Raw genomic sequence first — 17131 nt, forward strand, 5'->3', positions numbered from 1 at the left:
CTTGCCACTGGTATCCAAGTACATTGAATTTGATAGACTGTTTTCCTCTGAGAAATTCCTATTAGGCTTGACTTTTTCCTTTTCTTTTCCCTTAAGATTAAAGGAGAAGAAAGTCAGTAACAGCAAATTCTACTCTTAGAGCCCATCATTCTTTGATGTGTGCTTTATGGTGCAATTCAGGAAGAGATGAATTTATCCTGGTCATCCTACTCAGTGACGGTCTCATCAGACAGAATGACTGGAAGAAGAGAAGGAAGAGGAAATACGGATTTCCTTTATAATTTTTCTTCTAAGAAAAACTGTTTTAATATCTAATAATTTATATTCTGTACAAAGCATACCCGCTGTGCAGGCCAGAACTTCTGTGTATTCAAGAATTTTAAAACTTGAGGATGTGTAGTTGGATGGACCTCACTTCTCATTATCAGTACCTGAAGTACAAATCAAAACCTGCATGTGTGTACACAAGCACAGTGTCACAGATAAGACAGTCACAACAATTTGCATGCATGGAATAAAATCACTTCAGCAACCTGGCTCCTCAAGATTAACTAGTAGTGAGTTTTTAATTTATTAAATGCTGTAAAAGCACTTCTACACCAGCATTGTCACGTCATGTATGTCACAGTCCTCAAGACAGCAGATTGTGCTGCTGATAGTGTATAAAATATATTGGGCAGCTATTGTTTCTTATTAAAAATTTTCTGTTACATTTTTGAGAACAAGATAATATGTTAATTTTGCTGAAAGCAAATACCCTCTGTTACTGTAGTTTTGTTTTTCCTGTTGAACTCTCTTTAAAGGTTCAGGAAAGGAGCAATGTGTGAACCTCTATTCATAGCCCCTGTGAACTTCTGTTCACAGCCTCGAGGCACTGGAAGGAAAAGTTTTAAGATATGCAGTAAGAGATATCTGTTTGTTTGCAGAAAGGGAAGGTATTTAAAATTCTGAGGAGTGCTTACTTTTGTACAGTATCATTTCTGCAAATCCTTTCAGCTGCTAATGTGCTTAGAAATGAATTTTTAAATGAACTGTCAATTTTTAATCTTGCAATCCTACATAGACGATAGTCAAATGATAGTGTTCTGTAAATGTAGACTGTTTTCCCAAAACGTAACTAATCCAAGAATGATAGTGTGCACAAATGTAGAGGTACATCCTTCTGGTGCCTTTAATCAAATCAAGAACATAAAGCTGCAGATGAGAACACTTGTTAGATTAGCAAGTGTATTTTCCTGCCAGAGCAGAGCTAAAGGCCTTTGATGGAATATTTAACAGCAGTTGTCATAATTTGTGTATGTGTTGTTCCTTTGTGCTGTATTGTTACCATCAAATTCCTGGCTGTCTTATCTGTACATGGGATGAGTTTTGCTATCTGTATTCCCAATTTCAGTGTTCAAATGTGTGCAGAAGAGTTTAGTTTTCGGAGTGACTGCCTGAGGCATAAAATGCTGCTTCCACAGAGCTGTACTTCTGATCACAGAGGACTTGCAGGGATTTGGGATTCATGGCCTGATGCAGCTGCCTCAGCAATTTTCAATTTCTCTTGCTCCCCACGCTGTGAGTTCTGTTGTTTCAAGAGGCGCTTAATTGATGCCATTGTGCATTCACAGATGATGGTTTGAGGAACCCCCTTGAGGTTTTAGCTATTCTGTAAAGACAGTCTTGTCTCAGAGATGAAAGTGTTATAATAGTGTATCCCACAATGGGGTGGCTTCTGTAAATTTTTTATTATAAAGAAATTAATTACTAATCACCCAACTGAAAACCAGAGAAAAGTTAAAGGCAATTCTCTGCTTTTCATCCTCCTTCCTGAAATCTCTTCAGTACCCAGCTGTGATTGACCTGTTCAAGAATTAGATGGGTGTAAGCCCTGCTCAAACAAAGAAAAAAAATCACATCAGCTGTGGATGTGGGAGGTGGAGCCATAACCTAGACTGCTGTATAGAGCTGGTTTTGTCTTCATTATCCAGGTGTGGATTGTTCTGCTTGTCAGAATTCTTTTTAAGCTCAGTTCTAGAGCAGACCCCACCAAACTGTCCATTTGTCCTGGCTTCCTCCACTGGGGTGTGTATTCCTGACACAGCACAGCCACTGTGTGATGGACACAGGAGTGAGTCCCTCATGCTGCTCTTGTGCAAATATTTAAGAATTAGCTCATTTTGTAGTCCTTTGAAAAGTGCTGTGCACATTCTCCACTCATGCATAATGTCAGGGGTTATAAAAGGTATGCCATCAGTATTTATGCAAATGCATTTTGTTTTACAGTAAAACTTTTCCCAGGCTATGATGTTACACTGTGTGCAGAATGAAAATACTGCAGTGACTCTTCTGCTGACTTGCAAGTGGTGGGCAAGGTCATTTTCTAACTCTTCTCTTGGTTCTTGCATTCTGTGTTTTATCTCCAAGACCTCACCTCTCAGTTCTTCCTTGGGGCAGACTCTGTAGTAACTTTATCACAGTTGCAACTGTTTGAGTGTGAAAGTAGGTTTGAATGTGTGTGCTAATTTTTTTAATCCAGGAGGGAAAACATTTATATAAATTTTTGAAGTTAAAAGTTGTTAAATTGTTATATTCTTATAGAAACTGTTTTAAATCATTGAAATAACTTATTTTAATAAATAATTGTTGATATCTCACATTGATGTGAATGATGCCAGGTGCTTCTTTGTTTAAGCATGGCTTGTTGAATTTCATGACTTTTGCCAGTCATTTGAAGCAGCGAGTTCTTACTGAGAAGTGAACTGCTGATGTGGTATGGTGTGCTCTGCTAGAGGTTGGAAGCAGAGCATTTCTGTGTGTTTAAGATGAACTGCCTTAAAGATTGTTTCAGTAGACATGCTTATCATTGCACCTCCTCTGGCTCCAAACAGACGAGGCAGAAAGAAAAGGACAAAGATCGAGTTTATCTTGTGACTCCAAGCCAACCTTTTTCAGTGAGAGGCAGATACAAACTCCAGCTCTAGTGAGAGTCAGATTTTTATGACCTTGAACAATAAAATGTGAGCAAGGCAAAGATTAAATTTGTGGTAATCTGGAAGAACAGCAATATTGATATTTACCAAAAAATTTTATCAGAACACTTTTTTGCCTGTGAGGTTGCACAGGGAGAACTGCTGCTTGATGGATGCACTCTGTCTTTATGTGGTGATTTTTTAAATTGTTGGGAATCTTGGGAACAAATTTTTTCTCATCTTTTGATCAGAATTACTTGCTTATTGAACATGAATCTGTATGAGGTGTATGTAGCCTAATCTTCTAGAAGGTCATTAAATCAGCCAGACTTAGGGAGTATTGGTGTGCGTGAGTTCTGGAGTCCAAAACATTACTACATTGGTGTTTTGTCACTTTTTTTCTGCCCCAACAGATCTATATATTTCTCTGTTGAAAGCATTTTGTTAGTTTTGCAGTTCTTTAACCTTGGCGAAGGTGTGAGCTATGTACCAGCCATTATCTTTGAATTCTACAAACCAGTTGGAAACATAATCTGAATGTGTGGAAGCTGAATTCCAGTGGTTGAGGTCTGCTACAGTCACGTGTCAGCATTTTTAACTGCAGTCTAATTAGCTGGCTTTGTTCCAGACTGAAATTCCCTTTATAGCATGAGAAATAGAAGTTTAATATAATGAAAATTAACCTTCAGAATCAGTTCAGAGATGAATTTATCTTCTGATCCATAACAATGTTTATAAACATGCTCAGCTATTAGTTTTAAAAGAATTTAAATTAAATTAAAAGCAGTTGAATTCATTGCTAGCCTACATTTTTAGCTGTTACTCCAGCGAAACAGGGCACTGTGAGCTTGACTAAAGTAAAGCAGTAGTTCCCCCAACACTTCTGTACTCCTGGATTGCAGTTTAATCCCCAGATTCTTTACAATATGTGTAAATTATCAGCCTTCAGGACCCTTTTCTCTGAAGAGCACATAATGAATGACTAAATATGCTGCTGTACTTTGGAAAGTATGTAGTAATAAATAGAAACAAAGGGACATTTTGGTTGGGTCCCTTAGGAGAAGGGCCTAGAAAAATCTGGTTTGATTAAGCATCTAAAATAAATACATTTACGAGCACATAATGAATTATTAAATATGCTGCTATACTTTGGAAAGTATGTAGAAATCAGTAATAAATAGAAACAAAGGGACATTTTGGTTGGGTCCCTTAGGAGAAGGGCCTAGAAAAATCTGGTTTGATTAAGCATCTAAAATAAATACATTTAAATACACACGAGAAGTATAAGTTTTCATGTATATCTGGCAAATTAGTACCTTGAAATGCTGTGTCTGAGGTTAAGTATCTTAAACTACTATCTTTAAACATCAGCATCATTCTTTGTAGTGAGGCACCTATCAATTGTTCAGTAATTTTGAGACTAGGAAAAATTGAATCTGAGCCATATTTTCATTCTGCTCTTCCAATTTTTAGGTGCATTTTTGGAAATTCAGTTTCAGGAAAACAGGTAAGATGAAAATTTGAAAAGAGACACAACACTTGAATTAATTACCCCGGTTTATGGAGCTATTCTTGCACGAGGATTAATGACAAAAAAACAGGAAAAAGGAGAGAGAATTCTCGTAAAATACTTCAAATAGAGCAGCTGTGACTGTCTTTACAGGGATGGAATTTTCAAGCAATTTTAGAGTATCTCCTTAAGCCACAGACTGCCTGTTTTCCTTTTGGAAAGAGTAAGTGTATCCTTCACCTCTGCTGTGGTCAGGACTTTGGTTTTTTTTAATAGATGGAGCTAATTGATGGGGAATTAATCAGTGCACTGATGATGGCTCTGGGGTGTGTCCCCACATTAATCCCGTGTGCTGGAGCACACTCTTGGGCCATTGGGACAAAACAATGCCTCCTGCTCTGTTATCAGAGAGTTCTGGCCTTGACTCCAGGCAGATGAAAAGCTTCACGTGTTGAGCTCAGCTCCTGGAGGACTGCTGGTATTTGGGGTTTTGTTGGGCATTTTTGTCTTGTCAGGAGCTGCTGCTGCTGCTGTACCTCAACAGCTGAGCAGGGCCTGAGCCTCAGCTGGTATTGAGAGTGTGGATTTAGGCTCTTGGCTTAAGGACCCTTCCATAGATGATTTTCACTAACCCCACCGTTGAGATAATTATAAATAACAGTAGCTGAGGTTTTCTAAAAGATTACAAATAGCCGAGAAAAATTCCTCTGAGTTCAGTTCCCTATGTGAAAAACAATTTTTTTAGAAGACTTGGCATGAAATGCCAATGCTGTTTCTGTGCAACAGGCTTGTGCAATTTCTTCTACATTTTGGTTTTGTCTTCTGCTGGCATTAGAATTTTGTAATCTATTTCTGATAACATTGTGTCAAAGCCAGAGAACTTAAAGGGGAAAAGAACAAAGTGGTTTCCACTTGAAAAAACAGAGCTGTTGGAAGGAGAGCATTGGCCCAGTGCTTTCATGAGGTCATGCATGTATTTTTTCTGTTTTATTAAAAAGATTTCTTCTCTCTGCAGATGATGTTGTATATTAATGACTCCTGGAGAGTGGCCCTTGTGCCATCAGCGCTCTTATAAGAGAGTGCAACATTCCTGCTACAAAAACAGCTTATTTGCTATTAGAGAGGGGAAAAAAGTGAGTTCCCTCTTGAGCTGTCCCTTAAGCTAAGTATTAAATTTGGTTTCTTTCATGGTGTACTTACTGGTAGGGAAATGAGGGAGAAAAGTCAAGTTTGAAGCGTAAAAATAGAAAAAGTTATCAATAGTGTGGGCTGTTTTTTTTGGGTTTTTTTTTGTTTTTTTTTTTAAGGTAAACTTATCAGGAAGAGAACTCAACAGTCAAAAAATAATGCTGTCTTCAGTCACCATGAGCTGTAAAAATCGGCATCTTCTAAGCAGAGGTGGCTGCGGATTTCTAGCTTGGTTCCTCTCTTTAGGCCTCTTGCTTTCTGAGAATCCTCTAACAGTGCAATGGAACTGCTCTGCTTCTTATTCTTCACTTCCCCACTTCAGTTGCAGCAGAGTTGAACAGAAGTATCTGGAAGTTACTATTAATTTAAGATCAGTGTAGCTTCAGCCATTAAAATGGAAAGACTAAAGTTTAAAGAGAAGTTTTAAATTCTTGAAGGATTCTGCTTTTATCAAGGGGTATAGAAGCTGCAATGCTGATGAATTAAGGGAAAACAACTTTGTGTTTAAAATTTGAGGTGAAGTTTCTCAGTTTATGTATTAAATTGGCAGATGGAATTGCATGGGACAGCTGTGACCTGTACTTTTAGTCTTCTAATCTTAAAATTCCACAAAATTATGAGTTTCCTTGTAGCAAGTGTTTATCTTCTTATCACAAAGCTGAAACTCTATTTAGATGGTGTCAGGTGTTAAAGAAATATTATTAAAGGCTAAAGTGTTTTATAAATAGTGGAACGTGAATGCAATCACTCACCAAATGTCTTTGATAAATTATTTGTTTAACCATTCAATAATGCTGGAAAAAATCATAGGTTTTATTTATGAATGCACTTCAGCTGGCTCATTCATTTTAAATAGGCATATTTTACTGTTAGAAAAATCTACAAATCTGTGGTGCTTCAAGCACTTTGCTGTAATTTAGATTAAGCATGGTGCATTTTCCAGAAATGTCATATCAGAGTTAACTCAGGAAAAGCATACCAGAATGTATTCATGTAAAAACCTCATTTATTTGTTGTCTAGAAGTTTATCAGTTAATCTTGGTTAGGCATATATACATCCAAGCTGGGAAGCAGAACTGGGGTTTGGAATGTGATCAAAGAGTCAGTATATTCTCTTCCAGATCACGTAACACAAACTCTTTAGGAATAAAGGGCAGGGATCAGGAGTATAATCCCATCAGGGAGGAAAAGTCAGCCTAAGGAGATTTGTTCCATTCACTGCATTGTGCTGTTGTACCTGAGAATAAAATGCTGTTTGCAGTAGTGCTGAGATTCATCTTGTTAGTGATCTGATCAATTTTACTTTGAAGAGAATGAATATATAAAAAATGGCACGTTTTTACTCAGCAGTTCCGTTCCTTGGGAATAAAGCTGTTATTTACCTCAATCACACAAATATGTATTTTTTTAAAAAATCTTTTATTACCTGTCTGTCAAAACCAAGAGTGAGCAGAGAATATAACTAAATTCTGTCCTCAGCATTTCATCTTTCAGAGTGAAAATGTCACTGCAGATGGAAGCCAGGAGACCAGCACAGCAATCAGCAGCACAAGCAGTCCTCCATCCCTAAGCAGGTGTATCAGGGTGTAATTTCTTGGCTTTGGTCCACATCCCTGGGATCTAAACCACTCCACCACTTCATCCAGGCTGTACTGCTGGGGCTCATAGCCCAGCTCCTTCCTCGCCTTCTCCATGCTGAAATAATGTGTGACACCAGTTTTGTACACCTCAGTGCGAGTGAGGAGGGGCTGGAAGTTATAAACGTGCCCCACAAGAAAATGAACTATTTCAGTGAGGAATGCAAACAAATAGACCAGGGAGAGGGGAAGGCGCCAGGTTGGGAACTTGTAACCCAAACCTTCCACTAGCGGTCGGAAAAATTCAAAGTTATTTACAGGCCTGCCATCAGAAATAAAATAGGCCTGGCCTGCAGCAATGTGCTGCTTGCTGGCTCTGAGGGCCTCGGAGGCAAGGACGTGAGCCTGGACCAGGTTGTCCACGTGGACGAACTCTACCAGACTCAGAGGGTCTCCATACACAAATTTAAACAGCCCCCTTTCAATGTAGCTGACTATTCTTGGCAGGTGTCTCTGCTCCCCGGGCCCGTAGATCCCTGCTGGCCGGAGAGCACAGGTCCTCAGGACACCTCTCCCATTTCCCAGCTCGGCACCGTTTGCCTCCAGCACCTTCATTTCAGCTAAAGATTTCGTTCGGGAGTAGTGATCAGGGTGAAGGTGCAGAGGTAGGTAAGGCAGGGACTCGTCCCCGTTTTCTATAATCTGGCCTCCAAATATCACGTTGTAGGTACTTGTATAAACCAGGCTTGGCACTCCCCTGCTCCTGCAGGCCTGGATGACATTTTCTGTTCCTTTCACGTTAACATCTTCTATAAGTTTTCGGTTCAGCTGCTCCCTGCCGGACATTCCATAGGAAGCGATATGGAATACGCAGATTACATCTCCGAGAGCTTCTTCCACTTCAGACAGGCAGCAGATATCCCCCTGCATGAACTTCATTCCCTCTGGCACGGCTTGAAGTGGCTCCACCACATCAAAGAGGATCACATCGACTCCCTTTTGATACATGGCACAACCTAAACTGAAACGTGACAGAAACCATATGTTGGGATACAGCACCATGGTGCATGAAACATCTCACCTGGAAGGGAGAGAGGACTATTAACTGTTTTTATGCTGATTATTCTTGTGGTAGGAGTCTTTTAAATGCTCAGCCCCCCACGATAGGGAAGATTCAGCTGTGATAGTTTAGGTACTGAACTGATTTCTCACATTCTATCAATACTTGGAGAAATAAAATAAAAGAAAAAAGAGGCAGAACTGCTGTAAATGAAAATTCTGAAGAGAAATAACTGAAGTTCTGTCCCCTTCCGATCAGAAACAGCAACTTTCAGATGTGCAACTATTGCCAAATATTTTTTTTTTAAAAAAGGTTTACTTGTTTTATCTTACTGCTTTTGTGCCATCCCAGTTCTGGCAAAACAACAAGCTGATCTTCACCATTGTGTTTGAAATTTATGGAGGAGTGGGAGAGATGTTTCTAAGCTGCTATGAGTGCTTTGCCACATGTCTACATTTTACTCCAAGTCACAGGTATTGACACATGAGAGTGGAGGGAAAAGCCAAGCAGAAGTCAGATTGGCATCTCCTGAGATTTTTTTTTTTTCCTTCCCCTGACTTGAAATTTACTTTATTTTCTGGTCCTGACTGTGATCTCTCTCCCCTCTGCGAACAGTTATTGTCTAGGGCTCAGAATAGGATTTTTTCTTTACATGGCCTGCAGAGCCAGCTACAGCAAGGGAAAATGGATTTCACTGAAATCCATTTCAAATGGAAATGTTCACCTTATTAACAACCCTAATCCTAAACCATCACTGTTCATGAAAATAATATATTCTTCAGCTGGAGTTAACCTATAGAGCTAAGCACAGGTATAACTATTTGCAGGTCAAAAGAAAAATGTGTGTACAAGTGTAGGCTTGTGTTTCAGAGCAGGCTGATGATGGTGATCCCACCCCTCTACAGAGGTGAGCACACAGGTAAATGTCTGCCAGGGGCTGCTGCCTAACATTTGGAAACGGGATCACAGATCACTGAGGCTGTAACAGAGGCTGTAGCCTCTGGAATCAGAGTAACTGAGGTGTTTTAAAACTGAGACCCCGAATGAACCAGAAGACGGGAACACCTGGATCAGGTGTCTCAGGCCCACAGGTCTCCCTCCTACAGATGGATTTTGCTGCCTCCCCAGCAGCAACCTGTTACATTTATTCCTGTATGTAATAACTATTTAATGCACTAACCGGAAGCCAAAATAACCCCCTCCTCCAGTAATGAGGACTCTTTCCTTGGCAGCGTTTCCTTCTTCCATCCTCTGTCCTTCTGCACCGTGGGCTGGAACTGACCTACAAAACACCGCACACACACCCATTAAAGCCAGTCCGCGTTTCGGCATCGCCGCACATTCCCGTCCTTACTCACTGCTCTCGCTCACGCTTTCATTCCGGCCCTTCGCTTCCCCGGCCGCCGGGGAGCAGGAGGCGATTCAGGGCCGGGATGGCTCCAAAGGGAAGCTGTTCCCGGAGGAGGGAGCGCTGTGATGGGGCCGTGCCACCCTGGGTGCCCCGTACCTGCGGCGCTGCCGTCCCGGCCCGTCGCTGCCGATTCCCGGGGCGGCGCCGATCCCGGGAAATGGAGCCGGGCGGGGCGGGGGCCGGCCCGAGATGGCGGCGGGGAGCTCGGCCTGCGCTGCGTGGGATGTGCTGCCTGGGCTGCGCTGCCTGGCCTGTGCTGCCTGGCCTATGCTGCCTGGGTTGTGCTGCCCTGGGTTGTGCTGCCTGGGCTGTGCTGCCTGGCCTGTGCTGCTTGGGCTGTGCTACCTGGGCTGTGCTGCCTGGCCTGTGCTGCCTGGGTTGTGCTGCCTGGGTTGTGCTGCCTGGGTTGTGCTGCCTGGGTTGTGCTGCCTGGGTTGTGCTGGCCTGGGCTGTGCTGCCTGGCCTGCCTGTGCTGCCCGGGTTGTGCTGCCTGGCCTGTGCTGCCCGGGCTGTGCTGCCCGGGTTGTGCTGCCTGGGTTGTGCTGCCTGGCCTGTGCTGCCTGGCCTGTGCTGCCTGGCCTGTGCTGCCCTGGGTTGCGCTGCCTGGGCTGTGCTGCCCTGGGTTGTGCTGCCCGGGTTGTGCTGCCTGGGTTGTGCTGCCTGGGTTGCGCTGGCTGGGCTGTGCTGCCTGGCCTGTGCTGCCTGGGTTGTGCTGCCCTGGCTTGTGCTGCCTGGGCTGTGCTGCCTGGCCTGTGCTGCCTGGGTTGCGCTGCCTGGCCTGCCTGTGCTGCCTGGCCTTGCCAGCCGTGCTCATGTGGGTTTCTGTGCTGGGCCGGTGATGCTGCTGCTGTGAAATATAAAGCTGTGTTTCGTGTCAGGTACATACAGGCAACGTGTGTGTCTGTGATGGAAACTGACCATGGGACAGTTATAAAGACAATTCTAATAAATAACTGAGGAGGTGAAGCATGGAAGAAGGCCTTTGAACCCATCCTTTTTTCGCAATTAACCTTTATAAGTCTTAAGTTGATTTAGGAGCATTCGAATTAAAGCTTTAAGGATGTTGCTGTTTGATAGGAACTTTCTGCTTCTAGCTAAAAAGAGTTTTGCAATAATAACCTTTTGAAGTATAATTTTAGATTCTTGCTTGTAGTAAGGATCTTTGAAACTATAGCTTTAGAATATATAAAAAGGAAACATGCTTATCTTGATGCCTTAACAAAATATTGAAAAGCAGCTTGAGAAAGGAAGATGAACATCAACTCAAGGATTGATAGTTTTGACCAAGGGAAGCTGGACATCACTGTTATGAGATTTATAGTCCTTGCAATTAAAGGGTGAACCCACATCTGGAATCTGGACCCCACCAGTTGTGAGACTTCTTTCGGAAGGTGGACCCCACCATCTGGGGATACTCCTTTCTGAGATACATCCTGAGAGAAACTAAATCACAATATTGTATAGAATTGTGACGTAAAAATTTGGAATAGAAACTGCTGAGAAAGTTTATGAGTACCCCTATAAATATCTGTAAGCCCCAACTATCGGTGTGCAGTTGGAGGGAAAATTTCCCCCGCTATACCCAGCGCTGTATTGCTCATACTTTACCATATTAATTAATAAATTGATTGCTGCTTGAATATTGGCCTAGTCAAGCTTCTCATTTATAACACTGCCCTCCCCTCTCAGCCTGAGGCGCTCTGGGATGGCGGCTCGGTGCTGAAATCAGAGCCTGTCCCGGCCCGGTGTTTGTACGCAACCCCCGGGACCGATCCGGGTCGGGGCAGCCCCCGGGATCGATCCGGGCTGGAGCAGCCATGGGAGAAGAGCTCGGGGGTGTTTTGGCTGGAGGCTGGACCTGTCCTGGCCCTGGACCCCCGGGCTGAGCCCCCCATGTCCCAGCCCTAATCCCCCCGTGCCCCGGGCTGATCCCCCCGTGTGGGCAGCAGGGAAGGGGAGGATTCTGCCCCCCCTGCCCCACTCAGGTGAAACCCCGCCTGCAGAGCTGCCTCCAGCTGGGAGAACTGGGATTGTTTGTCCTGGAAAAGGGAAGGCTCCAGGGTGATGTAATTGTGGTCTTCCAGTAGCTGAAGGGAGCTCAGAGGAAGGATGGGGCAAGGTTGTTTGCAATATATGTAGTGACAGGACAAGGGGGAATGGCTTCACACTGAAAGAGTAGGGTTAGATCAGATGTTAGGAAGAAATTCTTCCCTCTGAGGGTGGTGAGGCCCTGGCACAGGTTGCCCAGAGAAGCTGTGGCTGCCCCATCCCTGGCCTTGGAGCAACCTGGTCTAGTGGAAGGTGTCCCTGCCCATGGCAGGGGGCTGGAACTACATGATCCTCAAGGTCCCTTCCAACCCAAACCATCCTGTGATTCCCTCAGGGGGTGCCTGCAAGTGTCATCCCAGGGTGTGAGGCTCCGCAAAGGTCTGGGACACTTAAGAGAGGCCGAGGAGCCCTTGACTCTGGATAATTTGGGTGGACACAGGAGTTTCTGGACTTGCTTTTGAGCATTTCTTCATGGGAAGGATTGTCAAGCATTGGAATGGGCTGCCCAGGGAAGTGCTAGAGTCACCAACCTGGAGGTTCCTGGACGTGGCAGTGCTGTGGTTTAGTTGACAAGGTGGGGTTGAGTCAAAAGTTGGACTTGATGATGCTGGAGGTCTTTTCCAGCCTTAATGAGTCTGTGATTCCCTGGTTCTGTGAGGTACCACAGCTGAATGTCCCACCACATCTGGAGGAGCTGTGCCCTCACAGCATCTCCCTGGATCAAAGTGGCTGTCCCACATCCTGCTGGGTTTATCATGTGCCTGAACCATGGAGCACACTCACAGCAGTCTGCTGTGCCCTGTGCAGAGGTTGAGACGTTTTTGGCAGTGGGGAGACCCTGCCCAGCACTGCCTGGCTGCAGCAGAACTGCTCCTGAGTTCACGTCAGCAGTCCCAGCTGTCTGTGAGAGGGAGCTATAATAGGAAAACAATGAAGACTTACACGATCAAAGTCTGGCTTGTGGTGTATTTCATTTTTCATTTGCAGAACTGAGTCACTTGGGGAATGCCAGAGAGTAGATTCAGTGTCAAAGCTACTTAAAACTCTGCAAAACTCCTTTCTGTTTTGCAAAACCTTGACAGAAGTAGATGCAGTAGGCTCTGTTGTATTTTTGATGGATGGCTGGCAAGAGTTAGAACTAAGCAGATTCTAAGAGTTCTGCAAGTACTAAAGATTTTTTTTTTCTTTAGCAATGATTTCTTGCTGGTGAACCTCTGGGACTCTTAAATAGAAATTTCAAGATGGAGCTGGTGCTGTGCCTGGTTATACAGAGCTGCTGCACCTGTGGGGATGTGCAGAGTGTCTGGTGTGGAGGGCATCCCTCAGTCATAGCTGATTTCCCTGTCTCCTGTCTATAGCAGGAGAGTGGGTTTGAAACAGCCTTGAGGCATCCCCTAAGATACCATCCAGACATATAATCAATGGTGTGTTCACAGAGGTATAAGAATTCTAGCTCACAAGCAGAAAAATCCCTTACGTATTCCTGAATACTAAATATAAGGATGGCTGTATATGCCTTCAGGATTTATGCATAATCTTGATGAAGGTTTTGAGAATATTTTCCCAAGTGTTTAATCACCTGCAAAGTCCAAAAGAGTCCTGAACTTTCCCTGAGATCTGTGGACACAAAGCTTTTTTTACCTTTGAGGAGTCTTACTGAGATTAGGGCACTTGGTGGCTCTCTTTTGATCAAAGAAATTGTGTTTGAATAGAATATTGAAGGATCACAGAATATCTGAGGCTGGGAGGATATTGCCCTGCTGAGCCCCTGCACAAAGCTGGTCCAGCCAGACGGGTTCCATGGGTTTGTGTTGGCATTGAGTATCTCCAAGGTTGGAAACTCCATGTTCAGCCACTTTCTCCTCATAACTCCCAGAGCTTTGTGCTGTCAGAGCAGTGACCTCACCCTCCGTGTTGTGTGAGTAAATCCCTCTGTTTGAACAGGCAGCTGCTAACCTCAGGATGACGTCTGTCTGTCCCCTGGACTTTGTGCTGTGTCCATCCAGGACGATTTGCAGGACTGAGACCCCTCTCTGTACTTCCTGCTTTATCTTGCTGTCTGCCTGGTATATCATCTACAGAGAGTGAATTGGGACAGGTTAGCTCAGAATTATGGATATTGTGACTATAATAAGGCTGTGGTTTAGATACCATAAAGATGTTGCTCTTAAGCCACTATCAGTTTTATTTCTCATTATAGTGAGCTGTCCTTTTTTGGCTTCAGAGACTAGTGAGGAAGATTCATTCCTTCAAAATGGTGACGTCTGTGAAAGCTGTGGGTAAATATTGTCCTCCTTTGACATTGACAGATCTGGTGTTAAGACTTGGCACTCTCAGATCTCAGTTTTGCACAACCCATTTATTACTGGTTTTTCATTTCCTGTGAGACTCTGCTTTTCCTAAGGCTTTATGGACTTTCTGAATGTATCATAAGTTCTGTTTTGCCATCAAATGAACAGACTTCCAGTTTCATTTTATACATAATAGAATGTTAGGCCTGAGATTGTGTCCTTCTTTAAAAAAAACAAACATGTAAACCCTACTTTTCACTTTAAAGATCCAGGCTTTTGGAACATGCCTTGCATGTATCTCAGCATGCAGGGAATGAGACTACTTGAAGAGATTGCATTGATACCTTGAATTGCACGTTAGGGCAAAATGTGTCAGGATAGAAGGATTTGCAATGTAACTGGGAATTATCTGCAGTGAACCTGAAATGGGCTGCAAAGGAATCTTTAAATCAGCTAAATAAGCAGCTGCTGTAAACAGTGCAAGTTAGAAAGAATAAGCAATGAAATAATTGATTATTCTTTCATAGTATGTTAGTTCATATGGTTCCCTTTGCAATTTAAAATACTTAGCTAGTAAAATTATTTTGGTCATCAAAATACAAAGCATGCCAGCAGTACTATTTCAGGAAGCAGGGCAATATTTCATCTGGGAAAATAAACCTTAGCTTACTGTTTTCTTACTATTTGATTGATTTCTTTTAGACATTACTTAATTGTGTTTTTTTTTTTTTTTTTTAATTGAACAATGCCATGAGAGAAGAGAACAAGATTTAAAACTAGGTAGAACCAACCATGTTTATGGACTTATTAAAACATATAAAACTAATTGGTTAAAATAGTACTGAAGAGGTGAAAACAGAACATACATTGTGGGGGAAATTAGAATCGTAATATTCAAAATTAGAATCCAACATTCAGTCTAGATGAGACTGGAATATGTTTCAAGGGGGAAAGTGTTATGGATAAAAATGCTAGTCTGAGTTTTCATCTTGGCTCTGGCAGAGGTTTCCTTTGTGACCTTCAGAGCATTGATTTGTGTTCTCTGACAAAGGTGTCACTGAACTTTCTCCCTGCCTGAGGTTATAGTTGTGCTGGTTTCGTTTGTGTTTCTTATGCTCAGATGGGAGCTGCTGTAAAAATAAACCAGAAAATCAGATTTATGGGGCTGAAGGAGCTCAGAGAAGTGTGCAAGTTACACCTTTTGAAAACGTTAGCACCGACTTCTTAGGGCAGCTGTTGTTGACTGTACAGTGTTGCTTGTGGAAGTGTCATACATCTGGTGATGTGGAGATGACCATCCAAAATGCTTCTAGTTGCTTTTTTGTGTGAGTTCCAGTAATGGAAAAACTTAACCTATTTTTTCCACACTGAGAAAGGAAAAGGATTTCAGTATTTATTGTATTTACTGCTTAGTGAACACCATTCACTGAATTGTTCATCCGAGCAGTTGCTTTATATAATTTTCCTAATCTAATTCTGCTGTGCTCTCTCACTTTAGCAGATATGACTTTATAAACATTTTAGTTCTGACTAGAAGGAGTTGCAGGCAGCAGTGGATTCCTTATCAAAATGGAAAGTAGCCTCTACTTGACAGTCTTGGAAAGAGTCAGACTGTTTGCAGAGTATTTTGAGGTCCTTGGGTGAAGGAAGATTTTTATGTTTGTTATGTAATTATTTCTGTACTGTCAAAAAATAAACCTCCATTTTATTAGAGTTTTGGGATCATCTTGAGTGTTGATGTGGATTTTGGGGTGAATGTTAACCTGTAGCTAACAAGTTCCTTTCCATACATGTCCAGAAGCAAGATCCAGTGAAGAACCCATGAATGGAGGGGCGTGTGATGCTGTCCCTGCTCACAGGGGTCTGTCCCTGCTCATTTGCTCGAGGCAGCTTTGCTCAAGGCTGTGCAGAGGGAACCTTCCACCCCCTTCCTTCCCCTGGGAGTGTGGGTCTGGAGGGTGCAGTAAGCTTTTAGAAGGGACAAGCTGCTCAAACTTCAGCTGTTTCACCCCAAAAGAACAGGCTGGGCAGATATACCAAGCAGCTGCCAGTCAAACCAACTACTTTAAGTGTCTGCTTGGTTCCTTCTGCAGTTCCACACTCAGATAACACCCGTGCCCTGGGAGAGGGAGCTGTTGTAGCACTGCTGGAGCACTGACAGCATTAATGTCACTGTGGAATTTGATGTAGGGCTTAGTTCCAGCGAGGTATTTCACACAGCACATGTGCCCTGTGTGGTGTAAACAACAGGCTGGCACAGGGCAGCCTTCCTTCACAGGGCACGACAATTTAGGCTCAGTAGTCATGCCTTGGCTAACTTGGATTTTCTGGGTGGGCTGCACTGTGGTCATCCTCACTGAGCTAGTTATGAAAAAATCATTACTGTAAAAGACGCTGAAAATGCTTTGAATTCTCTTGGTGAAGATTCTTAGGGAACAAGCTTGATTCTGAGGTGTCCATTCAGCAGTAGGAAGTGATGCATACATTCTGTGGAGCCATCAGAAATTAACTTCTTTTCCATTCTGTAATGCCTCAAAAAATGTAGATTATCCCATTTCCAAAAGTAGCAGTTATTTATCCTAAAGGGAAGGGAAGAAAGTTTGCATATTTTGGGATAAGTGAATGGTTGAGCACAGGACTGTGTTCCCTTTTTACTTTGATGACAAGTTGCTGTTTGTGGTCTCTGTGTCTCTTTGTGTACCCTGCAGGGCACATCAATAACCCAGTTCTTAGAATGAGTATATATTAATCTTCATAACCTCCATGGAGCTGAACAGAGTCTGTAGGGACTCACCCACTGCTGAGCACTTCAGTCCAGGTGTTTGAAGTCAGTGTTTGCTTCTGTGATATTGATCTTAAGCTCTCTTAAGCCTCCTGTGTTTTTTTAAGTGGTAATTTGACCTGATGTGTTACCTGATGTTCTGAGGTGTTGATATCTGTTTGCATAACATGTTGCACTAATATTAGTCCTTAGCAGTACAAGGTGATTCTATGTAATTGCAGCACCTTGGAAGTAAAAGCCAAATTTTAGCTCATCCTGTACCCTCATTAATAATTTCAATATTGCACACAGGACTGCAAGGGCTCAAGG

General features: G+C 42.9%; 2 protein-coding genes across 3 annotated transcripts in view; one reads left to right on the plus strand and one right to left on the minus strand.

Moving 5' to 3' along the window:
• Positions 1-2595, plus strand: part of PLCG2 (phospholipase C gamma 2) — a 55231-nt gene extending 52636 nt beyond the window's left edge. Inside the window, exon 33 of the mRNA XM_041400909.1 lies at positions 97-2595. Coding sequence (XP_041256843.1) covers positions 97-139 — 43 coding nt within the window. The 3' untranslated portion in view covers positions 140-2595. The remainder of the gene's footprint in view (positions 1-96) is intronic.
• Positions 2596-7134: 4539 nt separating this feature from the next.
• Positions 7135-9814, minus strand: SDR42E1 (short chain dehydrogenase/reductase family 42E, member 1). 2 transcript variants are annotated; one of them, XM_041400772.1, is made up of 3 exons: positions 9797-9814; positions 9470-9571; positions 7135-8250 (listed from the first exon to the last, which is right to left on the minus strand). In XM_041400772.1, the coding sequence occupies exons 2-3, from the start codon at positions 9535-9537 to the stop codon at positions 7143-7145; spliced, it is 1176 nt and encodes a 391-aa protein (XP_041256706.1). In that variant the 5' UTR covers positions 9538-9571; positions 9797-9814; the 3' UTR covers positions 7135-7142. The 2 variants fall into 2 exon arrangements, with proteins under 2 accessions (XP_041256706.1, XP_041256704.1); XM_041400770.1 differs by lacking the exon at positions 9797-9814 and adding an exon at positions 9648-9753.
• Positions 9815-17131: the final 7317 nt, after the last annotated feature.

The sequence above is a fragment of the Onychostruthus taczanowskii genome, unplaced genomic scaffold, assembly GCF_017590055.1.
Source record: "Onychostruthus taczanowskii isolate IOZ18803 unplaced genomic scaffold, ASM1759005v1 scaffold18, whole genome shotgun sequence".
NCBI lineage: Eukaryota > Metazoa > Chordata > Aves > Passeriformes > Passeridae > Onychostruthus > Onychostruthus taczanowskii.